This window comes from Xenia sp. Carnegie-2017, unplaced genomic scaffold (genome assembly GCF_021976095.1).
Source record: "Xenia sp. Carnegie-2017 unplaced genomic scaffold, XeniaSp_v1 HiC_scaffold_6, whole genome shotgun sequence".
Taxonomy (NCBI): Eukaryota; Metazoa; Cnidaria; class Anthozoa; order Malacalcyonacea; family Xeniidae; genus Xenia; species Xenia sp. Carnegie-2017.
The window spans coordinates 5482949-5510725 of NW_025813526.1; the positions used below are offsets into that span (position 1 = coordinate 5482949).

The following is a 27777-nucleotide window of genomic DNA, read 5'->3' on the forward strand; positions in this document are numbered from 1 at the left end:
ATAAAAATGCCTGATAAAAATAATAACATACTGAAATTCAACAACTATCATAAACAACAAGCTGTTCCGTTTGTTATATACGCTGATTTTGAAGCTATTACAGAAAAGATATCTGGTTGCCAACAAGATAATAAAAAATCATTCACTGAAGCCTATCAGAAGCATACTGACTGCGGTTATGGATATAAAGTTGTTTGTTGCTATGATGATCAATTTACTAAACAAATTCAAATATATAGAGGTGAAAAGGCTGTTTACAAATTTATGGAAGCTATGTTAAAAGAAGTTAAATATTGTAAAAATATTATGAAAACCCACTTTAATAAACCATTAAAAATGACCTCTGATGATGAAGAAGAATTTAAAAAAGCTGATGAATGTCACATCTGTAACAAAAAATATACTAACAAAGATATTCGAGTTCGAGACCATTGTCATATCACTGGAAATACAGAGGCTCAGCACATCAAGATTGTAATTTAAAACTTAGAATAGACTCTGATAAATTAAAGATCCCAGTAATATTTCACAATCTGTGGATATGATAGCCATTTATTATGCAAGAAATCGGAGCTATTGTTAATAAGCATACATACAAAAACAAAAGGTGAAGGAAAAGATATGAATATAAATGCTATACCTAATAATATGGAAAAGTATATGGCTTTCATGTTAGGTAACCATTTAACATTTCTTGATAGTTTTCAATTTATGAGCTCTAGTCTTGAAAAGCTTGTTAGTAATTTACCTAAAGATTCATTTAAATATACCTCTAAGCAGTTTCAAGGTGAAAACTTAATTTAATGACTAAAAGGTATATACCCATATGATTATATGGATAGCTTTGAAAAGTTTGATGAGAAGTTGCCTTCAAAAGACTTTTATAGTATTCTTACTGATGAAAATATATCAGATGATTCTTATAATCATGCTCAAAATGTTTGGAATACATTCAATCTCAAAAACATGGGTGATTACCACGATTTGTATCTAAAATCAGACGTTTTGTTATTAGCTGATGTATTTGAAAACTTTCGAAAACATGTCTTGAATACTATAACTTAGACCCATGTCATTATTTTACATCACCCGGGTTGTCTTGGGATGCTATGTTAAAATGACAGATATTAAATTAGAACTAATGACTGATATTGACATGTTTCAATTCATTGAAAAGGGTATGAGAGGAGGTGTTTCTTATATTTCTAATCGATATGGTAAGGCTAATAACAAGTATATGAAAACATTTGATAAGAATAAACCCTCAAAATATATAATGTATCTTGACGCAAACAATTTATATGGATGGGCTATGTCACAATACTTACCTACTGGTGGTTTCAAATGGTTAACTGATAAACAGATTAACAACATAAACCTTGCTAAATATCAAGCAGATAGTAAAAAAGGTCTAATTTTAGAAGTTGATTTAGAATACCCTGAAGAACTACATAATTTACATAACGATTATCCTGTTGCACCAGAAAAAGTTAAAGTAACTAGCGACATGCTGTCAAAATATTGTAAGACAATTGCTTCTAATTATAATATATCAACAGGTTTAGTTTCAAAATTAATTCCTACATTACAAAATAAATACAAATACGTTTTACATTATAGAAATCTTCAACTATATTTAGATCTTGGGTTAAAGTTAAAAAAAGTACATAGAGTACTTGAATTTAATCAATCTCCATGGTTGAGGCAGTACATAGACTTTAATACTCAAAAAAGAACTAATGCAAAAAATTCTTTTGAAAAAGACTTCTTCAAACTCATGAATAACAGTGTTTTTGGTAAGACGATGGAAAACTTAAGAAAAAGAGTAGATGTTAGACTAGTAACTAATAAAAATAAATTATTAAAGTTGACTTCAAAACCTACTTATGTAAGTAGTAAAATTTTCAATGAGAACCTTGTGGCTGTGCATAAGATCAAAGAAACACTAACCCTAATAGGCCAGCATATGTGGGTATGTGTATCTTAGATTTGAGTAAAAGTTCTTATGTATGATTTTCATTACAACTATATCAAAAGCGGTATGGTGATAAAGCTAAACTTCTTTTCACAGACACAGATAGTTTAACATATGAAATTGAAACTGAAGATGTCTATACAAGATTTTGATAAAGATAAAAGATGAACCAGAATATTCTTATTTTATGATAAAGACTAATAAAAAGTTATGGTAGTGAAAGTATTGAAGCTGCTGGATAAAAAGTAAAGTTTTTTTGATCCCCTACCCCATGTACTGTATACTTATATAAGGACATCCTAGCTCAGTTTGAGGAAGCTGATTATTTAAATGAACAACTACGTTCGAGAAAAACAGAGAGCTAGGCAAAGTTGAAAAGGCTGTAGAAATGCGTCGCTGCTCAATGGAAACGCTCAAAGAAACAAAAGAGGAATGGCGAGGAAGAAAATAACGAGCCATCTGCTAAAAAGAAGAAAAGGACCAGTGGATCGGATGTCATGCATACCTTCGAGAAAAAGCGAAATTGATATAAAAATGAAGCTGATGAAGTCGAGCTGAGAAGAACGGAAAGTGAACGACATTACCTAACTTATGCAGGAAGAACTACGATTAGAAGGCTTGAAGCTGAACGCCAAAAGACAGAATGAGCAACAAGTTATGCAGTTAATTAATTCCCAAATGATGCAACAAACAACAGATGAAACAGAAAGCTATTTGAAGTGACTCAAGGTATGATGTTACAGCAGCAGCAGCAAAGTGCTTCTTTTGTAGCTATATTAGAAAAGTTTATAAACAAATTCAACTAAAACCAGAATAATCATTGTGTTTTATTTGATTTTTGTTTGCATTATCATTGTTCTGTTGAAAGACAGTGTTTATAAGACATTTATATTTCTAAACATAAACATAAATAAGAATAATGAAGGATTAGGACTAATTTTTTGGTCTAACTTACATTGTTATTTGTATTGTTTGTATTGAATATTGTTGTTTTTAGTTATTGTTTTGTCTTATTCATTCTGTACTCTGTTAAAACATGTCAAACGTTTATGTAAATATTGCAGCACAATACAGCATTTATAATACCTCTTTCATTCATTGTCAAAAAAATATTCATCTAAAGCAGGTGGATCAAGCTGAAAATAAGTGGAGGTTGTTGACTGATATAGGCAAGTAAAGGCATTATGAATTAAGGCAGAACAAACATACATTTTCCCTTAATTGCACTTCAAGTGAACTTTAAGATTTTTCTTAAAGTCTACAATTTAAAATAGTTAACAACATCACCAAACACCCACTCTACTGCCACCCTGACAGAGCTCATAGATTTGTTCCATGCAAGTTGGTTCTGCTGTTAGCCCAGCCCTTTGTATGGAGCTTGAAGATGTGGTCTAAGAGGGTAAGCTGGATCCCCATACACACAAAGTATATCTCCTTCAGGATTCATTGAGTATTGCTGCATTTGATTCAAGATACCAGACATTGCCAGCATGGCACTGTCATGTCGTTTTCCTTCGACTGGGCCATACAAATTAGCAATTAGTCCATTAGGGGCTGCTATAGACTGAAACTTTATGGCGTGTACTCGTTTATGACCGTTGTAAAGTACACGTTGATTTTTTCCTGGTCTAGTCACAGGTCTGACTGTACCATCTATGAACCCCCAGCAGTTTGCTAATGGAGCACCTTGGCTGTGTACTGCATCAGCAAATATTTGTAAATTGGAGGGAGAAAGCCAGGGTTAATTTAAAGAAGACAACAAATGTCCCCATCGCTCATATGTGAAGTTGATAACTGCTTGTTATCATGCATAGCTGTGAAAAGGTCTTCCAAATGTTGGCACCAGATTTGCAAAGCGGCAAGGATAAGCAAACCTCATCAAAAATATACAAAGCGCCTCAATGCCGCGACTTGAAACACCATTATAACAAGTTACCTCTAGAGGTAGCTGCATTACGTCGCGTAGGTGGTATATATCGTTGCGATAAAATCGAAATTGTTATTGCACTCATCGTCAGAAAACTTGTGAATGGAAAACTTGTCGTACTTTCTGTAACACATATTCGGGTTTTTTGGTTTATATATTTCGTATAGCAACATGCAGTCATCTACACCAAGAAAACCATCACCATGAGAAAGTAATAGAGCGTCTCTGATGCACGGCATCATGGAAAATATATAAATATGGAAGCTAGCTGTTTAGCGAAAACTTTTATCAACATAAAGATTTCCCGCGCTTTTACGAACGTCGCCTTATCGTAAGGACAAATTAGCTACAACGAGAACGGCAACGGCAACTAGTCGATCCAGTCCCTTCAGAGTAGATTGAGGTCGCAGTTGCCGTTGTCGCATCGTAAGGTCCCTAATATCCGGATTCGACCGTCCACACGTATCTGAAATGTTATCGGATTCAAAAATTTCCACTCTGGAGAGCGGATTCAAAATATCCGGATTTGCATGCTAATTGACGTGGTGCGTGTGGACGATAGCTGTATCCGAAAAGAAAATTTTCGATTCAAATATATCTATGGGGTGCCATCCGCCAAAATTACACTATATTCAATTATTCAGCACACATTTTTATCATTATTCAGCCTTATTTCAATTATTCAGCACATTTTTTATCATTATTCAGCCTTATTTCAATTATTCAGCACATTTTTTATCATTATTCAGCCTTATTTCAATTATTCAGCACATATTTTATCATTATTCAGCCTTATTTCAATTATTCAGCACATATTTATCATCATTATTCAGCCTTATTTCAATTATTCAGCACATTTTTATCATTATTCAGCCTTATTTCAATTATTTACTAGTACTTACGTTTGTTTGGCTATAAAACTTACTTGCAATACCGATCGGTAAAGACTATTTAAATTAGTTCAACTTACAGACAGAACAGTTATTGTTATTGTGGCTATAGCAAGATTTTGAGGTACCATTTGAAAAGATAAAAAAACGAGGGAAAAATTGGTTGAAGTGATGGAAGTAGAAGGTGAAACACAAACACTGAGGAAATGATTCGTTGGAGAATTTTAGAAGTAAGAGATCGTTTAAATCGGTGTGATGTCAATTTAGAAATGCAAGACGTATTGGAAGTTGTCGATGAATTGATACAATACGTTGTTCTACTAGATTCATTTGAAGAAGGGTTTCTGAACAGGTTTTAAACTATTTAATCCATGCTCGTAACACGCTATCCAGGGAAAGTATCAGAGCCACTTTTGAATATGATCGTGCGATATTGCTAATGCTGGCAGGCCTTCACTGATTATCGGAAAAGAGCAAATTGAATATCTTCTGGATTGCAGTTTTACAGTCAATCAAATCAGCGAAATACTACATGTATCAAAGCGCACTATAGAACGTCGTATGAGTGCATATAACTTGACAGGAGTGAACAGATTTACAGAAATTAGCGATCAACAGCTGGATAACAATGTTAACTACGTTAAACAAATCGCGCCCGATTGCGGTTCAAAGCTTTTTTCCGTTACCTGCGGTCAATGAATATTCGTGTGCAAAGACGCGTGTCCGAGAATCCCTTTACTCGTAGATTCCTTAGGTGTTCTTGCCAGGCGATGCAGGGCTGTCCATCGTAGGGTGTATAATGTTGCTGGACCTCTTGCTTTATGGCACTAGATGGAAACCATAAACTTATCGTTGGCTTTGTGGTTCATGGGTGTGTCGATGGATACACTCGTATCCCTGTTTTCTTACAATGTGGTAATAATAACAGAGCAGCTACTGTTCTTAGCCTGTTTAGGAAAGCTATTGATGATTGGGGTCTTCCATCACGTGTACGATGCGATAAAGGAGGAAAATGTTGATGTTGTGCAGTACATGCTAAATCATCCTCAACGTGGCCCTGGACGAGGATCAGCAATTACTGGGAAAAGCGTGCATAACCAGAGAATAGAGCGTCTTTGGCGTGATGTGTTTGAAAGTGTTTTAAAGTCCTTTTACAATTTGTTCATTCAATGGAGGATCATGGGATTTTGAATCCTGGTGATGAAGCAGACATCTGGTCTCTTCACTTCGTCTTTATGAAGGAAATCAACTATTGTCTGTTTCGATGGCTTGAAGCATGGATTAGGCATCCACTTCGAACAGAGCATAACAGTACTCCTTTGCAGCTTTGGATCAATGGCATGCGTTGGAATCAAAACGCAGCTCTTCCTCATGAAAACATAGACTGGGAGACTTATGGCATAGACTAGACAGGCTTCGTTCCAGCAGAACTTGAAGTGATAAATGAATTGAATACAATTTTAAGTGAAGTTATTGAAGCTAATGGCGATGTTATAGAGCAGTACTATGTGATAAGAGATTATGTCAAACAACTGGATTCACGGTAACCTTCAATGAATTTCTCCGATCCATGATATGTCAAAAAATTAGAAATTGAACAAAGAATTTCTACATCTTTATTTCTCATGTTGATATGGTGTTGACAATACATCTTAATTAAAAAGGAAATAGACATGGACTGTGTGTTTATTCCAATTATAAGGTAAATGAAAGAATCTATTATTCATAAACGCGTGTTTCTGAATTACCAAACAAAACAAAATTTATCATGAAAATATGTGAGCAACTAGTAATATCTAATCTACAATCCACTTTAAATGTCAATGACAACCACCATAAAATGATAATCTATTTTCTTTTTCAATAAACAATGTAAACAAAAGGCGTTTCAATGAAAAAACTACAATTGTCGAAACACCGAGCGCAACACAAAAAATATAATGGGGAAAACAATAACTCTTTGAAGAAAACTCATAATTAACTCAATATATATCCCAATAAAATTTTAGTGCATAATATGGGTTCATTGTTGTAAAGAAGCACTCTCGTTGTAAGTTATTTCTTGCAAAATCAAGAAAAAAGAAACTGTCAAAATTGTAAAATCTGCAACTGGTACAAGATTTTGAGTTTGTTTCAATGAAGTCAAATTGCAAACAATTCTTGCCATATATTTGTCCCTAACATCTTCTTTGTTTGAGGTTGGTCGGGCTACCTTTTATTTTGTAAGATAATTACAACAAAGGTTGTGCCACTTGTAAACAATGTTCCCATATCCTTTATGATTGTGCAGTGTTTAGTGGCTAAGTTAAGAAGTTAAGCATATCCAAACCTTTGGCGTTTATTAACGAAATGTAAAAGCTCCCTTTAAAAGCAGAATAAACAGAATGAGTGGTTGGCAAATACAGAACACAAGAACAAGTATTTGCTTTGGGAAAATTGGAGAGCAAACCATTGGCTTCGGGATGGTGCAAAAACGCTATTTCCATTTTAATTGTACGGAAAGGAGCAGTTTTTAATCCTGAAGTGAAAAACAGAATATCAGAAAACGATAGTTCAACCTCATCCTTCTCTATGTCCAGTAAAAGATCTTCCCAAAAAGCAAGAATTCTGCTTTCTACTCTCCATCTATTCGATTCCACCTCGCCTTACGAACTGAAAATAGATTTCCAAGTACAACTGATGAAAGCTGTTGTTCGTGAAAACACATAACCTTGTGAAATGTGGAAGGGTTGCAAAGAATAGAGTCAAGAACACCTAAGCAATTGAGACCGTTACGGAAACTTTCAAACGCAGGCCGAGTCCTACCCAGAATATACCAATAAGCTGTCTCACGTGCAACATCTTTAACATCATCAACACTTTTCCTCGATCTCAACGAACCAGATAGCTCTAAAACACTATCTAATTTCTTATTTGCAATTATTTCATTTGCCTCTTCCACTGATTCAGCAGATATTAACTGCTGTAGGCCTACTTGCAATTCTAGGTCATACACAGATTCGACAGGTACAACAATTTCACTTGGCCCATTTACAAGTGAATCAAACAAGACTGGATTAAGACAACGAGGGCCAATTCCACAATGAACTATTGCCATAGCAAAGAGTTGCCCTGCATAGAAATATTCTTGTTCTTTCAGAGCCTTAGCGTCAAGAGATAATACCTTTCTCCTTTCCACAGAAAAGTTTACCGGATGATACTTTCTCAATAGCTAAAGTAAAGAATTCTCTCATGGGTCCACCTACATCAACAGCCCTCTGAATGACCCACGTCGTCGGTGAACTTTACTGAAACCTTTCTATCTGGGAGAAAGATTTCTTGACATTCTCGCAATATCCCAGCCCAAATATCACTTCGGCATATGTTGAATTTGGAAATATGCAGAGGATCAAGATTGCCAGCAAGCTGTTGTAAAATGTCATTTAAATCCAAAACCTTTTCTGGTTCAAGCGTATCCTTTGCAGTACTTGTGTCCGAGTCGAGTGGACTTTCTTCATTTTCGTTGACCATAATTTCATCCTCACATTTATCAAGTAAAGTAGCATCATTGACTTCTTCAAATAGCATTGTTCCATACATCATATCTAAGTCTGTAATATTATCACGTTCTTCAATAACATGAATTGTTTCATTACTCATTTCTATGGAAGTTTCCGTGCTTTCGGGTGGGCATGTATCATACAGTGGTTGGGTTGTTAAATTGCTTGTTTTCGTGTACGTTGAACATGTGTCTTCTTGGTCTGTGACACGAGTCCCTGATGGTGTTTGACTGCTTCGCCTGTAATACTAAGCTGTGTGGCTTGTTGAAGTGGTGTTGTAGAATTTTTCGGATCTTTCCTAAAGTGCGATATGATAGGAAGTGAAGTTAGAAAAATTTTGTAAGCTAAACTTTTAATATGAAGAAAAGTTTCAGTTTTTATTAGCCTTTTTTGTGACTTGTTCTATTGGTACATTAATAGTACGTACAACTTGTTTTTATCCTAAGAATTAACAAAAATGAAAAACAAATCATGAAAGAGAAGAAACACACCCATTGTTATGTGACTGTACGATACTTGACTTTTACAAAGCTAATAGAAAGCTAATTGAAAATACTGAAAATCACTTTTCAAATGGTCGAATTTTCAGATATAACTAAAACTGAGGAGCATGCCCCCAGACCTTCTAGGGAAGGCTTGCATCTTTGCTGCTCGCAATGACCCAGTGACACGGTCAGCTCTGGAGCTGGATCTGCCCCTGTATATTACATCGATTATACCTATACTGAGATATCGTAGCTCTACAAAAGATTGAAAATTTATTACTGCAACTAGGAACAAGAAGCTACGAAAATCGATGGACCCAAGTCTACTCTGTTCCTGTGTGACAAAATAGACACATGAATATGATTATTTCGAACAGTACATGCCAGAGATTTATGCGTCAAAGAAGAGAAATCTTTAATGTTCTTTCAACTGCTCTTTAAAAATTTAGCTTGTTATGTGGCTACTTCACTGTATTGCTCTAGAACGTTGAAAATGGCATTTTCAAGGCTCTGAAATTCAAAATTCCTTAAGGGAGAAGCCTCAGACCCCCCAGGTGCGGAGCGCCTCCGACGTTTTATGACTGATGTTTGAAAAATCCTAGATCCGCACCTGAAAGCATCTTCGACTCGATCAGTGAAAGATGCCATGCTTTTTAGCCACTTGATCCCTTAATCCAATGCTTAATCCAGGTCCTGGGAACAATAACATTGCTCAGTGAATGCACGTTGTTGCACAATTTTCTCATAATACTATCCCTAACCCTGACAATATGTCTATTTTTCTAATGCTTTTGTTGTGAGGACACAAAAAATTTAATTTTCGGATAAAGAATTCATGATCATTATTCACACAACGAAACAAAGTACACCATACCGAGACGAGATTCGAACCTGCGAAAGACGAATAGAAAAATGCTCTTGGTCCTTTCGACAAAACGGACTTCATTCCACACGAGCAAATTGTTTTTATTTTCAACTAGGTACATTTAAAATTTGATTAATTTTTTCCGCTGCTGTGAAGAATTTAACTACGTCGCGTGCTGAATGTGACGTAGTTTCAATCCGCCCCTGGATACAATTACAAACAGCTTTAATTTGAGATTATTGATTCCATTAAAGGCATGTTAAGTGAACGATTTCAAGATAGTAATCAGTTGGAGTTTTTAGATCTTGTAAATCCTAAAGTACTTACTACATGGAAGGGCATAGTTCCACGGGAGAAGATCAATCTTCTCAAGGATAAATATAGTCCTTAATCCTTATTTTGACATCCAAACTTTGGAGCGTCAACTTTCCTTCATTCACAGCTACAAGGACGTTTACAAAGAGTGTAGTAACAAGGCGCTTAAATACATCTATAAATTTAATCTTCAGTCTTGACAGTGGCAAGTTCTTCAGTAGAGAGGTCGTTTTCTTGCTTGAAAAGGGTAAAAAGCTATTTGAGGAATAGAATGGGTCAAGGTCGGCTTAGCTCTTTGTGTACAATATAAATTCACAAAGATATCATTGAACAAAAAGAGGAATCAGAAGTGTTGCATAATGAGGTGGTTGAAAAATTTGTAGAAAAACGCAGGAGACTGGCTTTTCTTTATAAATGATGGGTATAAGCTTCAACAATTCCAGGCTTATGTGACCAGCAAGATACTCGTACATAAACTACTATTAAAACGACGACCGGTATACAGATAAGTCTTTATTTCAATGCAATGCGTCAAACGTACGGTTCTAAACGACAGAGTATAGATATTAACATAACCGACAAGGAGGCCTAGAGCCGTAATCATCGTTACCTCGTAATTTGGCCACTAAATATAAACATCCATGTACAAAAATACACCACTATACATGAATTGTGCTCAATCTCAAAAGACCCCAAAACCATGCTTTTATACGGGTCCCTTTTTAATAATTAGCATAATAATTAGCATAATAATTAGCATAACCTAAGCTCTATGCATCTCGATCCTACATACCAGCCCCGAACGACCTACTATACGTCGTTCAATAATTCAAAAAGGATCGAGAGCTACAATACAAATGTTTTCAATGTTAACTTGCGCAAGTTTTAAACAATGTGTCCACCAATCTTGTCGAATAACCAAACATAAACCAATAGATACCGTCGTTTAACGTAAACAAAATAATAATAACAGTTAAGTGACAACAACAATAACGTTCGTTTTCTGAAGAATTTCGCTTTACTTCGCAGTCTCCAATAGGCACAACTTCCTGACATCTCGACGATAACGACTTTGATTCGCCGTGCGGATCTCTACTTGCCGAACATGTCCGTTGCTATCGGGAAATGTTTCTTCAACTATTGCTAGAGGCCATTCACCTCTGGGAGTATCTTCCATCACCATCAAAACGACATCACCTTTGATTAAGTTTCGTTTTGGGTGTAGCCATTTCTGTCGTTCTTGCAAACTTGGCAGGTATTCTTTAACCACCTTGCCCAAAACTGGTCAGCTAACTTCTGCGCTCGTTTCCATATTTCTCGGGGGTTATTTGCCGTAGGTGAAGAACTTGCACTTGTGCTTATGTTTCGATAACGCAGGAGTAGAGTGTTTGGTGTAAGAGTTGATAAATCTCGAGGGTCATCACACTGCCGTACAAGAGGCCGATCATTCACTATTTTCTCGACTTCGCACATTACTGTAAGGAGCGTTTCATCATCAACAACTCGGTCTCCTATTATAACACGCATTTGCTTCCTGATTGTTCTGATCATGCGCTCCCAAACTCCCCCGCTATGGCTTGCTTTCGGAGCAGAGAAATGCCATTGAATTCCTTTTCTCTTAGACGATCTAATATTCTAGCTTGATTCCAATTTTGCAACATTTGCTTAACTTCAGATTCCGCTCCTCTAAAATTCGTCCCGTTGTCACTGAACAACTCATTCGGCGGTCCGCGTCGACTGACGAACCTACATACGGCTTGAATGAAGGAATCTGTCGATAGGTCATGTGCAATCTCAATGTGTATGGCCCTTATGGCTAAGCAAGTGAATACACAGCCATATCGTTTTTCAGTTCCTCTTTATATTTGACTTTAAGAGGTCCAAAATAATCGACTCCCACAGATGAAAACGGGTACTCACCAGATTTCACACGAGCTTTGGCAGTGGGGCCATTATCTGCTTCCCTGGAGACTGGTTTCGGCGACGACACGGAACACAATTATTGACTATACTCTTCACAGTGCTAGGTCCCTTTATTATCCAGAAGCGTTGCCGTATTGCTGCTAGAGTTTGACTGGTTCCAGCGTGACCTTCCTTTGCATGGTAATACCGGACAATGAGCTTTGTAACGTGATGACTGGAATCAAGAATTGCGGGATGTTTAGATTCTTCCGGCAGCGATGATTTATCCAAACGTCCACCAACTCTCACAATTCCTCCGGCGATGACTGGACATAGTTTGGCGTATCTCTCTCTCATAGTTTTCTCGTTGATAGATGAACTTCGTTGGGTAAGTTTAATTATTTCCTGGGTTGCCGATTCAATCTCTTTTACCTTTAGAGGACCACGTTGTACTTCTAATCCTGGACCGTTTGGATAACGGCTTAAGATGTACTGTTTGAATCTTAGCAGCCATGCAACCGACTTCTGCAATCTGTACCATTCGGATGTTCGATGGATAAGTTGTATTAGCGAATCAGGGTGCATCCTTTGAGTTGATGACGGCACCAACTCTTGCTTTAGGTTTCTTTACTTCCACATCTGTGTCTTCTACGTCTGGTATGTCATCTAGCTGCGTTGGCCATAATTTGGGATCTTTCCAAAGGAAATCGGGTCCGTTCAACCAAAACTGCAAGTCCCGTTGGTCTTGGCCTGTTGCGCGACCAAGACTTATACCTCTTGATGCAAGGTCGGCTGGGTTGAGCTTGGTTGGCACATGTCTCCATTGATTCGGAGTAGAAGCATCGTGAATAACTTGTAATCGATTCGCTACAAAGGTTTGAAACCTTTTGTTCTCGCTCTTAATGTAACGCAGCACTATCATTGAATCGCTCCAGAAAACAATTTGACTTATTGACAGATCCAACTCATCACAAATTTGTTTATTCAGCTTCACGGCCAATGTTGCAGCGGTTAGTTCCAATCTGGGTACCGTGACTGTTTTAAGAGGTGCAACTCTTGATTTGCCCATAACTAAGGTACAATGAATCCTTCCTTGGGTATCTTCCAGCCGAAGGTACGTTGCTACCCCATATCCTTCAGTCGATGCGTCAGCAAAATAGTGGAGTTCCGCATTCCTTGTCTTGTTAAATTCGTGCGGTTTATAGCATCGAGGTATTTCTAATTTCACAAGGGAATGGAATTCGTTTTGCCAATCATGCCATATTTCGCTTGTCTCGATTGGGAGATCTTCGTCCCAGCCGTGATTTACTCGACACAGGTTTTGCATTATGCGTTTGGCTGGTAAAACGACAGGAGCGACTAGACCAAGGGGATCGTAGACCGAAGCTATGAACGATAGAATCCCTCTTCTTGACTCTGCTTTCAATTTGCTTCCCCGGAATCCCAACGTGTCCCTTTCCGTATTCCACTGAACGCCCAATGCTTTCTCCATCGGCAACTTCTCCAACTGAAGGCTGACGCATGGCGCTCTTTCTTTGTTAGGTACGTGAGATAAGACTTCTCGATCATTTGACACCCACTTTGTGAGATGGAATCCACCGCGAGACAGCAAAACTGGTAGTTCGTCTACCAACTTCATTGCTTCTTTCCTTTCTGGTAAAGACTTGAGACAGTCATCTACATAAAAGTTACGATCAACTGTGTCGACAACTTGTTTGCTGAATTCTTCCCGATTATCTGAAGCTGTTCTTTTAACGCGTAAGAACAACAACTTGGGGAAGAGGTTGCTCGAATAAATGAACAGTCATTTGATGCTCTACTGGTTCTTTGGATAGATCTCCTCTGGCCACCATAGAAATCTCAGTGCATTACAGTCTTCTGGCTTAACCTTCACCTGATGGAACATCTTCTCAATATCTGCCATTACCGCTATCTTTTCCTGCCTGAACCGCAACAATACACCAACTAATGAATTGGTATAATCTGGTCCTTGAAGAAGCTGATTATTTAGGGATGCGTTGTGGAACTTCGCAGCACAGTCAAAAACGATTCTTGTCTTTTCTGGTTTTTGCGGGTGTGTCACAGGGTGATGAGGCAGATACCAAACCAGTTTTTTGAGTGACTCGTCCTGTGTATTTTGTTTATCCACTTGAACTACTTTAGCGTGCCCTTTTGAGATGTATTCCTTCATCGTTGCCTTATAATTTGCGTGAAGTATGGGGTCCCTCTCAAGTCGTTTCTTCAAATAAGCAAGTCTCCTTTCAGCCATAGACTTATTGTACGGGAGGAGTGGGTCATCGTATTTCCAAGGAAGACCAATTTCATATTGATGATTTTCTAGCTTGACAGTTCTATCCATTATTGCCTTTGCGCGACGATCCTCGACCGACAGACATTCTTTAACGTCAGCAGCCGACTCGCTAAACTCTGAATTGTAGAGATTTTGCAATTGCTGACGAATGGAACTCATACCATCTTCCCTTTCCATACACCCAAGAGCTTGATCAACATGAATGAAGTTCATCTGAGCTTCTTGATAAGGTTTTCCTTCAGAGGTCCCATCACCGTCCAACCGAGGATTGTCCGTATTGCGTAGGGTTGATTTCTTTTCCAGAACGCACTTCAAGGGGCAAAGAGCTTCGGGAACGTCACTTCCAATAAGGATAGTGACTTTCTTATCCACTAAATCGGTTAGATTAACGCCTTTAAGGTGAGACCACCCTTTACATCAGTGTTCGTGGGAATACTTTCTAGAGCAACAGGAAGAGTGTTGGTCGTCCAAACTTTATCTAGTCTGACACCTTTGCCCGTGGATACTCCAACCACATCGAGAGATAACTGTTGACCCTTACTTTTGTGGCTGCCTGAAACAGTCGCTAACGTGAATTCGATGGGTGAGCAATCGGCTCCAAGATCTTCAGCTAAACTGGTTAAGCACATGGTTGTGTTGGAGCCACTGTCTAAGAACGCATAAGTTTCTATCACACGACTACCATAGGGTGCGCTGACCTTAACTGGAATAACTTGCAAACCTATACGACAACTGCTATATGATGAATTTGTCGCGCCAACTCCAGACGTTGGGAGTGCTTTGGATTGGCTGTCGCTTTCAGATGGTTCAGGATTTGAATTACTCCTTTCACTTGATTTAGAATCCTTAGCCTTTATTTCGGATGAGTGTAACAAAGGATGGTGCCTTCTCTGACAACCTTCAACACCGCATATGCGGGCACCTCTGCAGTCTTTCACGAAATGTCCTGGGCTCAAGCAAGCATGACAAACTTTGTGCGTCTTTACTAGGTCTTGTCGTTGCTGAAGATTTTGAGCCCTGAACTTGTGACAGCGTTCAAGATGGTGTGTGCCTTTGCATAGTACGCAGGATAAATTTCTTCCCTTTGATTCACTACTGTCAAATATTCTCTGGCTGTGAGTTGCTAAGTTTGTGCTATTCCCACTAAACAAGAAGGATTTCTTCTTCAATCTGTCAGTTCCATCCTTTCGGGTTTCATTTTTCGAGGTAATCATTTGACCAAAGTACGTACTAGCCACGGCTGCGCGGGATTGTATGAATTCAGTTAAATGAGAGAAATCTGGTGTGATGTGATTGTCGTACATATGGCTTGCTTTATCAGCCCATTTTGACTTGAGATGCATTGGAAGGCGGCTAACTACCCTTCCCAGAGTGTCCATCGAATTGATACTTGCCCGATTTCCTAACTGAATAGAACCAAGGAGACACGTTTCCATATCTCTTGCTAGCTGCGACAATTTCTCGGCTTCGTTTACTCTAATTGGCGGTCCATTCAAGACTTTCTCAAGGAATGCTTGGGTTACGATGTGATTTCGACCAAAGTTTTTTCTCAGGATTTCCTTAGCACGCTTGTATCCTTGATCCGGAGGCATAATGATGCAATGCTCTATCGCTTGTCTTGCTGTTCCTTTACAATACTGAATAAGGTAATTCAGTCGATCTGCATCATTACTTTCTTTACTCTCGACATTCACTTCAAAATTCTTCATGAACAACGGAAAGTTGCGAGGTTCGCCATCAAAACTCATGTATTCCCTTTGAGGCATTCTTAATCCCTTCACTACTTCGTCCATCGTAATCTGCTGCTTCTCTAATAGATATTGTAACTGCGACGAATTGTCTCGTTGCAAGCTTTGCTGAGTTTGACATCCAGTTCCACTGGTTATTATACTTTCTTGGGGTACACAATTTCCGGTAGGAGGTATCGCCAAGCGCTGACTTAAACTGCTTCTGTCGATTGGGTTGAAGGTTGCTGGACTGGGTTTTATCTGGTTCACGAGCGTTACTACTACTTTCCCTGTCCGACAGTTGATGTTCAATATCATTACCAAAAACTTCTTCTTCAAGCTTCCGAAGCTCATCTCGACGTCGTTGTATTTCCCGTTTCTTCATAGCCATCTCATGCTCAATTCTCGCCTGATGCATTTCTTTCTCTAGTTTAAGCCTTGCCTCCCTCATCTGCTTGTTCAGCTCTTCTCTTCTATTAATTTCCAATTCTTCAAGTTCACGAAACCGTTCTGCCCATTTTGAATCAAGCGCGCTCGTTACTCCAGCCCCGTTGTCTTCAAAATTTGTTGTTTGCGTCGGCTTTCCCACGCACGAGCAGTCCGCGTGACGTTCACGTGAGAAGCTGCTTGTTTACCGATATTAGAATTGGACTGGAATACAGGAGCAAGAGGCGATAAAACCGAATTATCCTTCAAAAATGAAGCGACCTGACTTAGACCAAGTTCAAGCTCCTGTTCCTGTTCGTCTGCTACTCGCTCCGGCGAACCCAAACTCGTCGAAGCCTCGTCAGAAACGACAACTTGCTTGTTTTGTACGACGACGTTCGGTCCGCTTTCAGCTCGCTCGCTACCGTCATCTTCAGCGGATTCAATCATGTCTTGATTCGTATTGTTAAGCGAATTCTCTCCAGATTTAGCTCGACTCACTTGACCTGGAGGACTTAACTGTTCGCCAGACGGCTGAAGTACGCGTTTTGATAAGCCTTTAATTTTCGACTTTTACCTTGACCCTTTGTTTCTGAGTCATTGCTGATCGATTAAACAACAATTACGAGAACTATATAAGCTTCAACAATTCCAGGCTTATGTGACCAGCAAGATACTCGTACATAAACTACTATTAAAACGACGACCGGTATACAGATAAGTCTTTATTTCAATGCAATGCGTCAAACGTACGGTTCTAAACGACAGAGTATAGATATTAACATAACCGACAAGGAGGCCTAGAGCCGTAATCATCGTTACCTCGTAATTTGGCCACTAAATATAAACATCCATGTACAAAAATACACCACTATACATGAATTGTGCTCAATCTCAAAAGACCCCAAAAAACCATGCTTTTATACGGGTCCCTTTTTGTTTTTCATAATAATTAGCATAATAATTAGCATAATAATTAGCATAACCTAAGCTCTATGCATCTCGATCCTACAATGGGTATAGTATGCGTTTTGATATTTGTTCTTATAATGCATATACTTTTCTCGAGAAAATTAAGCATATTTTTAAAGAATAAATCCATTCCTGTCTACCTGCCCCAATCTAAACAAGTGTAATGCTAAGAACAATCTCTCTCTTTGCATTTTAGGAAGAGTCGTATATAATGTTATTTTTTGTGCTAATCCAAAATTCTTCTGTTTATTCAGGGTTAGTGATGAGTTTGATTCATTATGTTTTAGGGGACAATTGTCTCCTGCGTAACGTTTCTCTGAGCCACCTTTAGTACCGATTTAACCAGTTGCAGTTTTGACAATTGCCACATTAAAAATGCAGCTAATAAAAACGGGTTTTATAACTTATTGTACAACAAATAATTCGCCCTCCTTGAGGAACCTGGAATATATTATTATTAGTACCAATCTATGTGCGATACTCTCCCCATTTTGGTAAATTTTTTAAATTGTTTTCTATTTTGATTTTTTGTATGAAAGTCCTTCACTTAAATTACAATTGTGTTAAGTCTGAAGTTGTGTAGGATGCCACTAAGTGTAACCTTCGTTTTTGGGATGAAAATATGTTTTTTAAGATGTATTGTTATTATATATTAACAAATGAAGAAAATCAGAAATTATTTTGATCTGCCTTTTTTTATTCAATTCTAAAATTACTTATCTGTAAGTTTTTGTAAAATGGATAAAGAAACCCTTCCAATTATTTTGTTTCAGTATCACAAAATTTTCTTTAGTCAACAAATTAAAAACAAAAATTCGTTAACAAAAAGAAGGCAATAAACATTGAGCATATAGTTTGAGTTTCTTAGAAAGGAAGTTGACTATCTTGGGAATATACAGTTTGAGAAAAAAGAAAGTGTCCCCTATCTCCAGTTTTTTGAAGTCGTGTCAACTCAGTTAATGTATGGTGTGGTGGGTAGTGAGGTTTCACGAGTGGTTGTGGTTGCTGTGGTGAATGTAATAGCTGTGGTGGGCTCAGCATCACCTTCGTCAACATAGCAAAATCTTCTGCTATTGATTCAGTTAGTTCTTCCATGATGGTCATCATCTTTCTCATGTGAGTTAAATTTTCTTGGTCAATCTCTTCAATTTCTGTCGTCATATGAAGTTTAACTATCAACTTATTCCACTAATATATATTTAATTCAATTTAAATGTGAAAGCCAGAAAGATGTAATGACGGATGGCAAATATTGCCAGGTAAATTTTAAAGCCTTGTAGTTACTGCACCCAAAATATGTTTTACATAAAAAAAATACTTTTTTACATATTTAAGCTGCGCGCAAATGCTCCTATCTGCCAGCACTGTTGAAATAAATAGCAAAGGAAAAGGTCAAAGAGAATTTGCCGTGTAATAAGATTTCTTCCTCTTTGTTCCTTGTTAAAATTAGTTTTGTTAATTAAAGTGATTAATTTGCTTATTGTTTTGTCTACAGAAGACCAATTATTTCCCAACGTTTGAATAGAAATTGCCCGACGTTACTCCTTTTTCTCAAAATTGGGGGTGCTGCAGCACCCCCAGCACCCCACTTGTAATAATGCCTATGGTTTCACCGCTTACAGCTTGTTTGAAAATCGTCATAAAGAGCAAGGTAATATTTAACGCTTAATATATCGACAATTTATGTCAAAAAATCGAAAATTATAAAAGGCGCCGAGTATTTGGAATAGAAATGAAACTGCGCTGCCAATGTCAGAAGAGTAATTCAATTTTCACACTGACTTTACGAGGAAAGTTTCTCGTTTACTTTATTTCTAATCGTATAAAGATTATCAATCAATGTTCATTGGTGAGTTAATGTTTGTTCATAGTATTGTACATGGTAGCCAACAGTTAACACAATTTTTGGTTTTAGAATGCTTAGTACTATGGAAATTTTTTTGGTGTACAATTAACTGCCAAATACAAGACACGGCCTATTTTTCATATGACCCCACCTCTTCTTCACAAAAACACTAAAGGTTGTATCAAGGAAACGACAGCCTTTAAAAATTATTGTTAGAATTTCAATGCCTAATCACTATTCCAACCTTGTGCCCTTGTATCAAAATATGTAATGCTTTGGCATTGAAGCAAGATATAACAATAGGTTGATTAATAAAGGTCTTCTGTTGGATAGGCCATGTTGAAATTAACATATTGCAAAGCTACTACAAGAACTTGTTTTTAATTTACTTGGAAAAATATATACAATTGTATTTAATTTTCATATATAAAAATGTATTAAATTTTCTCTGCGATTGAGTTGTATCGTAATACTGTGGCATTAATGTGGTGTGATTGAGTTTTACAGTAGTTAACTAATATATATATATATATTTAATTGCAGGCTCAATTTTCTTTATTATAAATTGTATTATGTCTAAAAATAGTCATAATACAATTTATAATAAAGAAAACCGGGGTGGATCGTTTTTAAGTAGTCAGTGGTAGTAAACATAAAAATAGAGAGGGTGAGCCTGTGATGAAATACATATATATATTACTTTGTCAAGACTAATAATATATATAAACAAATATATTTTATAAAAAAAAGATATATTTCAAATAGAATGCAAAATAATTTCATTGATGAAATTCCAAAGTCCAATTTTTTAAATGATATAATGGAAAGTCCAAAGTCCAATTTACTGATGATACAAATTGTTTCGCTTTAATATATTATCCACAAGAAAGAATCCAAATATGAGTCAGTCTTTTCACCAACTTTAGTATCCCTAAACCAGTTAAGCCAATCTTCTATTTGTATACAAACGCATAAAAGAATTCCACTTAGCTGGTATGTCACATTGTATATTTTGATGGTTCTACCAATGATGATACATCAGAGTCTTGAAATATATATTGGTGATATAAATTGGAATATAGCAATGTGTTGTTAAAAACTCTAAAATACCACTCGTCTTCCATAATAGAATCTTGATAAAAAAAAAATGAAGCAACGTCCTTATTTCTAAACATACACAATATGTATTGCTCCACTTCATACGATTACCACACACCTCCGGTGACGAGCAGCACGTAATGATTATTATTATGAGCTATTACTATGATTTTACCACTTTCTTTGATAATTGCAATGAGTTATTTTTAAAAAAACGACTATAAATATCATATAACGACCGTACTTTTATAATATTGACATCATACCGAGAAGGGTAAAGGAAATAAGGAATAAAATTAATTTCACCCTTAAAAAAATCAAAAGGTAAACGACTGCAAACATGAATATAATCTTATTCACGCAATAACGTTGAGTATATATCATATAACATTGATTGCATTGAGTTCTTTCTTTTTGATTTTGCAACCAATTAGCAATATTTCCCCTCCAAGAAAATGATCTATTAAGGCAACCTTTTTGCAATCACATTTTGCATTAGGAAATTTCTCATAATGCCAATCAAAATAGTTACTACAGTTCAATTTTTTAATTACCTGTTTTGTATTGCATCTTGATGCATTTATCAGTTTCTTTGATATCATGTAAATAATACCATGAAAGCAAGCGTCACAATAATTATTAGTAAACAATCATTGTGAAGCTTCCATTTATGGTTTTCTTTCTTTCTTTTTTTTATTTTTAATTTTTTTACAAGTACTAACTCCACATAATTATTTTGTAATAATTTTATTTTAAATTAATGAAAAAAATTCTTATTTTATATCTTTTTCTATTTTCTCATATATTTCTTTAATATTAAACACAAATTCCATTCTTAGAAGATTTATAAATTCATCAATTTTCTTTGAAAGTTTTTCTTCCATTTTTGTGATTTCTCCATTTATTATTAGTATTATTTTGTTAATTTCAGAAAAAACTTTTGATTCTACAGAAGATTCAATTTGACAATAGATACATTTTGTACACAATGATTGCTTACATCTTTTTAGAGGAGAAAGATGATGATGTGAGTAAAATTATTAAATTCACGAAATGTCAACTACCCAAATGACGGATTTCCAAATAATCCACCTTTATTTTTGGAAGGGTTATGCGCATCATTCATATTATATTTTTCCATCTTTCTTTATTCAATACCAATATGCTTATCTTCCCCTACAATGATATTAAGGATTGATATATTACATTTTTAGAAAATAAATAGAAAAAATTAACATTTCTTATCTTTTATTTTAAAAAATCATATTTCATATTTTTTTATAAAAAAAGTTCGTATTTCTTACTTTTTTAATCATATTTCTCACTTTTTATTTTTTAAAAAAATTCAATTTCTTACCTTTTTGGCAAGGATAATGTGAAATCTTCAATAAAAATTTATTTTGATTTGACTGTTTTGCTGTCTAATTGATGATGGGAAAATCTTCAAATGAAAGTATTACTTTTATATTTTAAAAGATTTAAGTCAAATTATTATGAAATCAGAGTATATATCTAATTTCATTCATGGTAGTGGAATGATTATTTTTAATAAAGAAATTCAAGGTGGAAGAAAATTTAATTTTAAATTATGTGATGAAGGGATGATAATCACCGAAAAGATAGTATTGACATATTTATAGAAAAATGGATGACTACTTTTATTATCATGATGAAAAGAAAATTATATACATATTACACAATTTGATTTAATTAAAGTATTTTATAAAAATATTATTGAAAAATTGTAATAGTAACTATATGATATATATAAGATGGAAAAGTATTGGATATTGCATAATATCATTTCTTACTGGTAATATGGTTGTTTTGTACAGAATTATTGTGTTAATTGCTGAAATTTCGGAAAAATGGATGTGGTCTTCAAATGCAAATTTAAGATGGATAAAGTATTATATATACTATCGATCATCAACCGAAACAAGATTGCTTCAGTTTTTATATGATATATATAAATGATGTAGAAGATGAAGTCTGATTGACATTTGAGTGTTAAATGTATAGTATCATTTTTTGATAATGGCAGATTGGTGCAGTAGAACTATAATATTCATAACTGATGATGATGAAACTTTGAATAAAGTGTTTCTGTCTTTAGATGTCATTTTGAGTTGGAAAAAGCAATGTGGGTTTTTGAAGTTATTGTTGAATATCAAGAAATTAGTTTAAGCATGATTTTTGACGCATATGAAAATAAATATATATTCGAACAAAAATCTTTTATTGAAGTATTTATGAAAGTATTAAAGAAATAGTTGGATGAAAATGATGATAATCAACATTTTGAACAAATGAAATTACTTATGAACAGTAATGTTGAAAAAATAATATTTTATGTAGCTGAATAGGTGTGTATATATAACTTACTCTTTTCATGTAAAAACAGATTGATGGAAAAATGTCTAGGATACAGAAGTATCAATGTATGTGTACAAATTGTATACACAATAAAAAAAATTTTCCTTTTTATTTTAAATGTTGTGAAAGATATTATCCATGTCATCATTGTCATAATAAAAATTATTTTTGCAAATAGAAAAGTCAAATCAAAAGATATTCCAGGATGTGTAATTTTTGTGGATTTGAGCAAGGAATTCTTCAGCATTGTATCAAGTGTGAGAAAAAGTTAGCTGATTATTTTTGTGGTGAATATGTTTTAACTGATTTATTAACACCAACTGTCACCACATCAATTAAACGAGCATCTTTAATAACTGTGTTTGGTACGATCTGATACTGTCCTCAAGAAAATACAAAAACATGAATTTTTTATTATATGAAGCATTATATGAAGTATTATATGAAGTATTTACAAATTGTTATATAAGTGAATTTTAACTCATTTTTCAAAAAAATACTCAATACATTGTGTTGTTTAAATTAATTTCTTGGTTGAGTTCTTTTAATTGATCAAGTAATTTTTTTCTTTTCTCAAATAGATCAATTAAGAAATTTACTTCTTCCTCATCTTTATGTATATTTCCTTTTATAAGTGAATAAAAAAGCCTACTAACACAATTTTGTTCGGTGTTTAAATATAACATATTGCAACTGTATTCAGGATTTTTAATGATTTCGTTGTTGTAATGTTCAAGTTTGTTTTTTGGTGGGGCGTCCTCTCTTTCTTTTTTTTATACTTTCAGTAACATCCATTAATTGCCTTTTTATCCTATCCAATCAGTAGTATTCTTAGGAGGACTTGTAAATACTTGATCAGGATGAGCAAATACTTGATCCTGATTCACAGTATTATTATTAGGAGGAGTTGTAAATCTTTGATCTTGATTCATAGTATTATTATTAGAAGGAGTTGTAAATCCTTGATCTTGATTAAATTCAACGTCTTCCAGTCCTCTTAAAATAGTAAGCGGTGTGGGGACATTGTAATTTATGAGAGAATACGTGCTTATTGACATAATACTTGTGGTTGAGATTGGAGACATGATTCATAAGAGTAAAAGGTGCATCTTTTTTAGGAGAATTTTTAGATGAATATACATTCTTAATTATAGGTAAAGGAGGTGATTTTTGAATATTATGATAAGTATTCAAACATGAATTTATTTTACCATCACTTTTTCTGTATCTTCATCCATGGGTTGTGGAGAATCTGGTGATGGTGATGCACGATTTTGATTTTCGATGCAGGTTGTCTCAGTATTTGTTTCAGTATTTGCCCAATTCGGTTTTGGCGTTTGTGGAGAAACATACTCATTTTTTTCTTGAAATTGATTTTCTTGAAATTGATTTTCTTGTTGAAATTGATTTTCCTCTTGATTTTCTATTGATGCTTTTAAATTTTTTTCTTTATTTTTCTTTACAAACATATCAAAACGTTTTTGTTTCTTATATCTTTCAAATAAAATAAAATTTTTGTAAAACTCGTTTGATTCCATTTTTCTTGATAATAAGGAGTTTTAACGAGCACTCTTATATACTACTTGAATTTGATATAAAAAATTGTATTTCCTTTCATTTCATTCATTTACGGTATGATTACCCTTGGTTGTACTTGGTACAACCTGATACTAATTTTTGCTTAAATTTAGAACATAACCTTGAATTTTCAATTTGATTGACATTAATGAATGTCTAGAAGTTACTAATTAGGATGCTTTGCATTTTTTTGACGTCAATGAAGAATTACTACATGTTTTTATTACTATATTTGTTTATTTTATGCATGATAACCTTGAACGCTTCATATTTGCATACTTAGATGTTTTTTGGCTTTTCTGTCTAAATTTTTTAACGATTTTGGTTTTCATACAAAAAAAATATTTTTTTATATGAAATACAAAATTTATAAGAAATTTGTTATTTTTTGTGAAAAAATCCTTTATTGATCATATATAAAAGACTCGTTGTTTGAAATTGTATGCATTGAAAAACTAACGTGTCATATGTTTGTTAAGTTTCTTTTATAAAATGGATTTGAGTTTGTTTTGTACACTGGAATCAGAAGGATCAACTGCAAACACATCACACAATTCAACTGCAAACACATCAGACAATTCAACAGCAAACACATCAGAAAATTCAACTCCAAACACATCAGAAAATTCAACTCCAAACACATTAAATTGGTTCAAAAGAAAATTTTATTATATATGTGATATGATGATGATGTAAATATCGAACTTGCAGAAAATCACAAAGAAATTCGCAAGTTAAAAAAAACAACTATTTGATGTGGTGACTGAATATGAAGACTTGAAAGAGGGTAGCGCAAAATAAAGCAAGACATATTGAATATTTAAAAGACTATCAAGCTTTGCAAGATGAATGTGATGGATTATATCATTTGTTAACTGATTATGAAAAAATAAAAGAAAATCCTCAAGTAAAGTTAATATTAGCACAATCTAATTTGGATGAACTTCAAAATTGAAGCGATTGTGTTATCAAAAGCGATGACAGACGAATTAAAGGGTACTGTAGACAAAGTGAAATATATAAGTTCAAGGGCAAGTAGCAAACAAAGACACAGTGTATTGAGATGTAGATACCAACGTTCAAGTTGAAAGGGAAACAAAGGGTATTTTGTTGTAACGAGACTATTTAAGAACGTGTAAATATCACAATTGCATCAATGTTTCTCAAGCTCCACTAAAGCCTGGCGCATACTAGCGCCATCGGTTGAGCTGAGAGTTAATCGTGACTGTTGGCGCACGCAATTTTGTCAAGTGTGCGGTCAAGTTTTGAGCAATATTCGCCTCGCGCGCCATCGGCGCCGAATATTCAACATGTTGAATAAAATGGTGCACGAGTGAACATTGGCTCCAAGTGTGCGTGCGTGCGTGCGTGCGTGCGTGCTGAGCTATTATCTCAAGACGTGAAGAAAATGCGCATGTGTTCTTCCCTCAATCATTTGAACTTGGCCTCTGGTAGTGTCGTTGAAGCAGAAGCTTTGTTGGAAGATCATTTGGCTGACATTTGGCCAGATTTTCCCTGTCTTTATGACGTGCGATGTCCCGAATTTAAAAATCGGGATTTACGTGAAAATGCGTACGAAGAAATCGCTGAAAAACTCGGAAAAACAGGTAACGTACAGGCGAAACTTGGGTCTGTGTGTGTCTATAACCTGTTGTGCCAAATGTTGTATTGGATCATGACAACTTATTATTCATCATGCGTCCATTATTTTTGTTCTATCTAGTTGAGTGGGTAAAGTCAAAAATCCGATCACTGCTAAATCGTTTCGTAAAGGCGAAAAAACCTCCACCCACTGGCAGTGCTAGAAAAAATCCATCTCATCGAACCATTTGGATATTAGAGAAGTTACAATTTCTAGCACCTCATGTTGCGACACGGACTTCAATTTCGAATATTAACTCTGTAAGTTTCGTTCAAAGTTCTTACTCAATTTATTTATATGACATAGAGTGATGAAATTATTTAATCAAAGTCATTACAGTATATTTAATTATAAGCAAACTATAAAATTATTTTCTACACAATCATATTGTCTTGCCATGGTACAGAACCTTGATTATTGAAATAGTCAGTCAACACTTCTCTTTGGCATTTTGCATTTTTTGGAGAATTACGATTGCTGCCTGGCTGTAAGCCATTCAGTGATGTATTAGTTCTCCACATCAGGATTACAATATGATCTTCATTTTCAACATCTGTAACACCACTGTAATTTTCAATGTTCTTGCCAATCATGAAATTGTGAAGACAGCAGGCTGCAAAAATTATGTCAGTGACTTTGTCTGGGGATAATTTAATGGTTGTTAAGAATATGCACCATCTATGTGCTAAAACTCAGAAAGCATTTTCAACAACTCGGCGTGCCCGGGACAATCTATGATTAAAAACTCGTTTTTGCTTGACTAAATTGCGATGAGGATATGGCTTCATCATGTATGATGTCAAAGGAAAGGACTCATCTCCCACAACATGATTTGCTACTTTTGATGTTCCTCTTAATATACTTGGTTCAGGGATGTCTGAAGAGTTTGCTGTAAGTGCTTGTCTTAATGCGGATCAGCAAAAACTCCAGCATCTCCAGCTCTTCCAGCAGCACCAACATCAACTTAGACAAATCTGTAATTCGCATCAACCATAGCCAGCAAGATAACACTGAAAAGTGCTTATACTTAAAAATTAAGAACCAGTGTCTGCTGGCTGTTGAATTGCAATATGCTTCCCATCAATAGCTCCCAAACAACAGGGATAATTCCATCTGCTCTCAAATTCCCTTGCAATTCGAAGCCAGTCTTTGGTAGTTCTTGGGATCTAAAAAATGATGATTTTTATTTTAAAAATTTCAGGAATCCGTTGGCACTCCTCAAGACACAAGTTTCACCCAAGAGGATGATGATGATTACAACAATGATTTAAATATTAATGAAAGTGAAAATGAAATGGAACATCATCGAGTGGATGGTGCAGCAGCAAGGTCTACGAGTCAGCCTATACAAAGGCCAACTACTTCAAGGAAGAGACAGGCTGAAGAAGAATTTAATTTGATTAAACGTTTGTCAAGTTCAATAGCCAAGAAGAGAAAACGCAGAAAAGAAAATAATGGTGGCAACATGTTGGATGGTTTTGGAGTCTATGTGGCAAAGGCACTTTCGGAATTAGATCCTAGAACTTGTCACCTTGCACAAAATAAAATAAATGGTATAATTTTTCAAGCACAGGCTGGTCAATTAGTACCAACTCAAGAAATACCCCCACAAATGCTTCGTGCACAATCACAAAGAAATTATTTCAATCCAAATGTAAGCAGTGGTATGCCATCAAGTTCAACACCACCACTGTACTATGAAAACAATGCATCATACAGAGATGACCATATGCATATGTCAGGTGCCTGGCAAAGTTGATACATTCACATTTGCACACTTTTGTAGTTATGGCTTGTTTTGCATGTATTTGGGTAAAATAAATGATGTAGAAAAGTATTGTTTATAAGTGAATAGAGTAAATAACCTTCATATAGTTCTCCTTCATTGCTGCATAGAAGGCAT

General features: G+C 35.4%; 4 protein-coding genes and 2 long non-coding RNA genes across 6 annotated transcripts; 1 reads left to right on the forward strand and 5 right to left on the reverse strand.

The window, feature by feature from the left end:
* Positions 1-7406: 7406 nt before the first annotated feature.
* On the reverse strand, positions 7407-8431 carry LOC124456984 (G2/M phase-specific E3 ubiquitin-protein ligase-like). The gene is made up of 2 exons (XM_047007284.1): positions 8063-8431; positions 7407-8003 (listed from the first exon to the last, which is right to left on the reverse strand). The coding sequence occupies exons 1-2, from the start codon at positions 8429-8431 to the stop codon at positions 7407-7409; spliced, it is 966 nt and encodes a 321-aa protein (XP_046863240.1).
* A 2065-nt stretch (positions 8432-10496) lies between these two features.
* LOC124458195 lies at positions 10497-10693 on the reverse strand. The gene is made up of 2 exons (XR_006953067.1): positions 10607-10693; positions 10497-10541 (listed from the first exon to the last, which is right to left on the reverse strand). It is a non-coding gene; the product is annotated as an uncharacterized LOC124458195 (long non-coding RNA).
* Positions 10694-11922: 1229 nt separating this feature from the next.
* Positions 11923-13641, reverse strand: LOC124456985. The gene is given in 2 exon segments (XM_047007285.1): positions 11923-12477; positions 12479-13641. Coding segments are annotated over 2 exon segments (1614 nt in total). The 5' UTR covers positions 13538-13641.
* Positions 13642-13714: 73 nt separating this feature from the next.
* On the reverse strand, positions 13715-16290 carry LOC124456986. The gene is given in 2 exon segments (XM_047007286.1): positions 13715-14619; positions 14622-16290. Coding segments are annotated over 2 exon segments (2574 nt in total).
* A 784-nt stretch (positions 16291-17074) lies between these two features.
* LOC124457980 lies at positions 17075-17384 on the reverse strand. The gene is made up of 2 exons (XR_006952928.1): positions 17185-17384; positions 17075-17119 (listed from the first exon to the last, which is right to left on the reverse strand). It is a non-coding gene; the product is annotated as an uncharacterized LOC124457980 (long non-coding RNA).
* Positions 17385-25640: 8256 nt separating this feature from the next.
* LOC124456987 lies at positions 25641-27633 on the forward strand. The gene is made up of 3 exons (XM_047007287.1): positions 25641-25839; positions 25956-26134; positions 27076-27633. The coding sequence occupies exons 1-3, from the start codon at positions 25641-25643 to the stop codon at positions 27631-27633; spliced, it is 936 nt and encodes a 311-aa protein (XP_046863243.1).
* Positions 27634-27777: the final 144 nt, after the last annotated feature.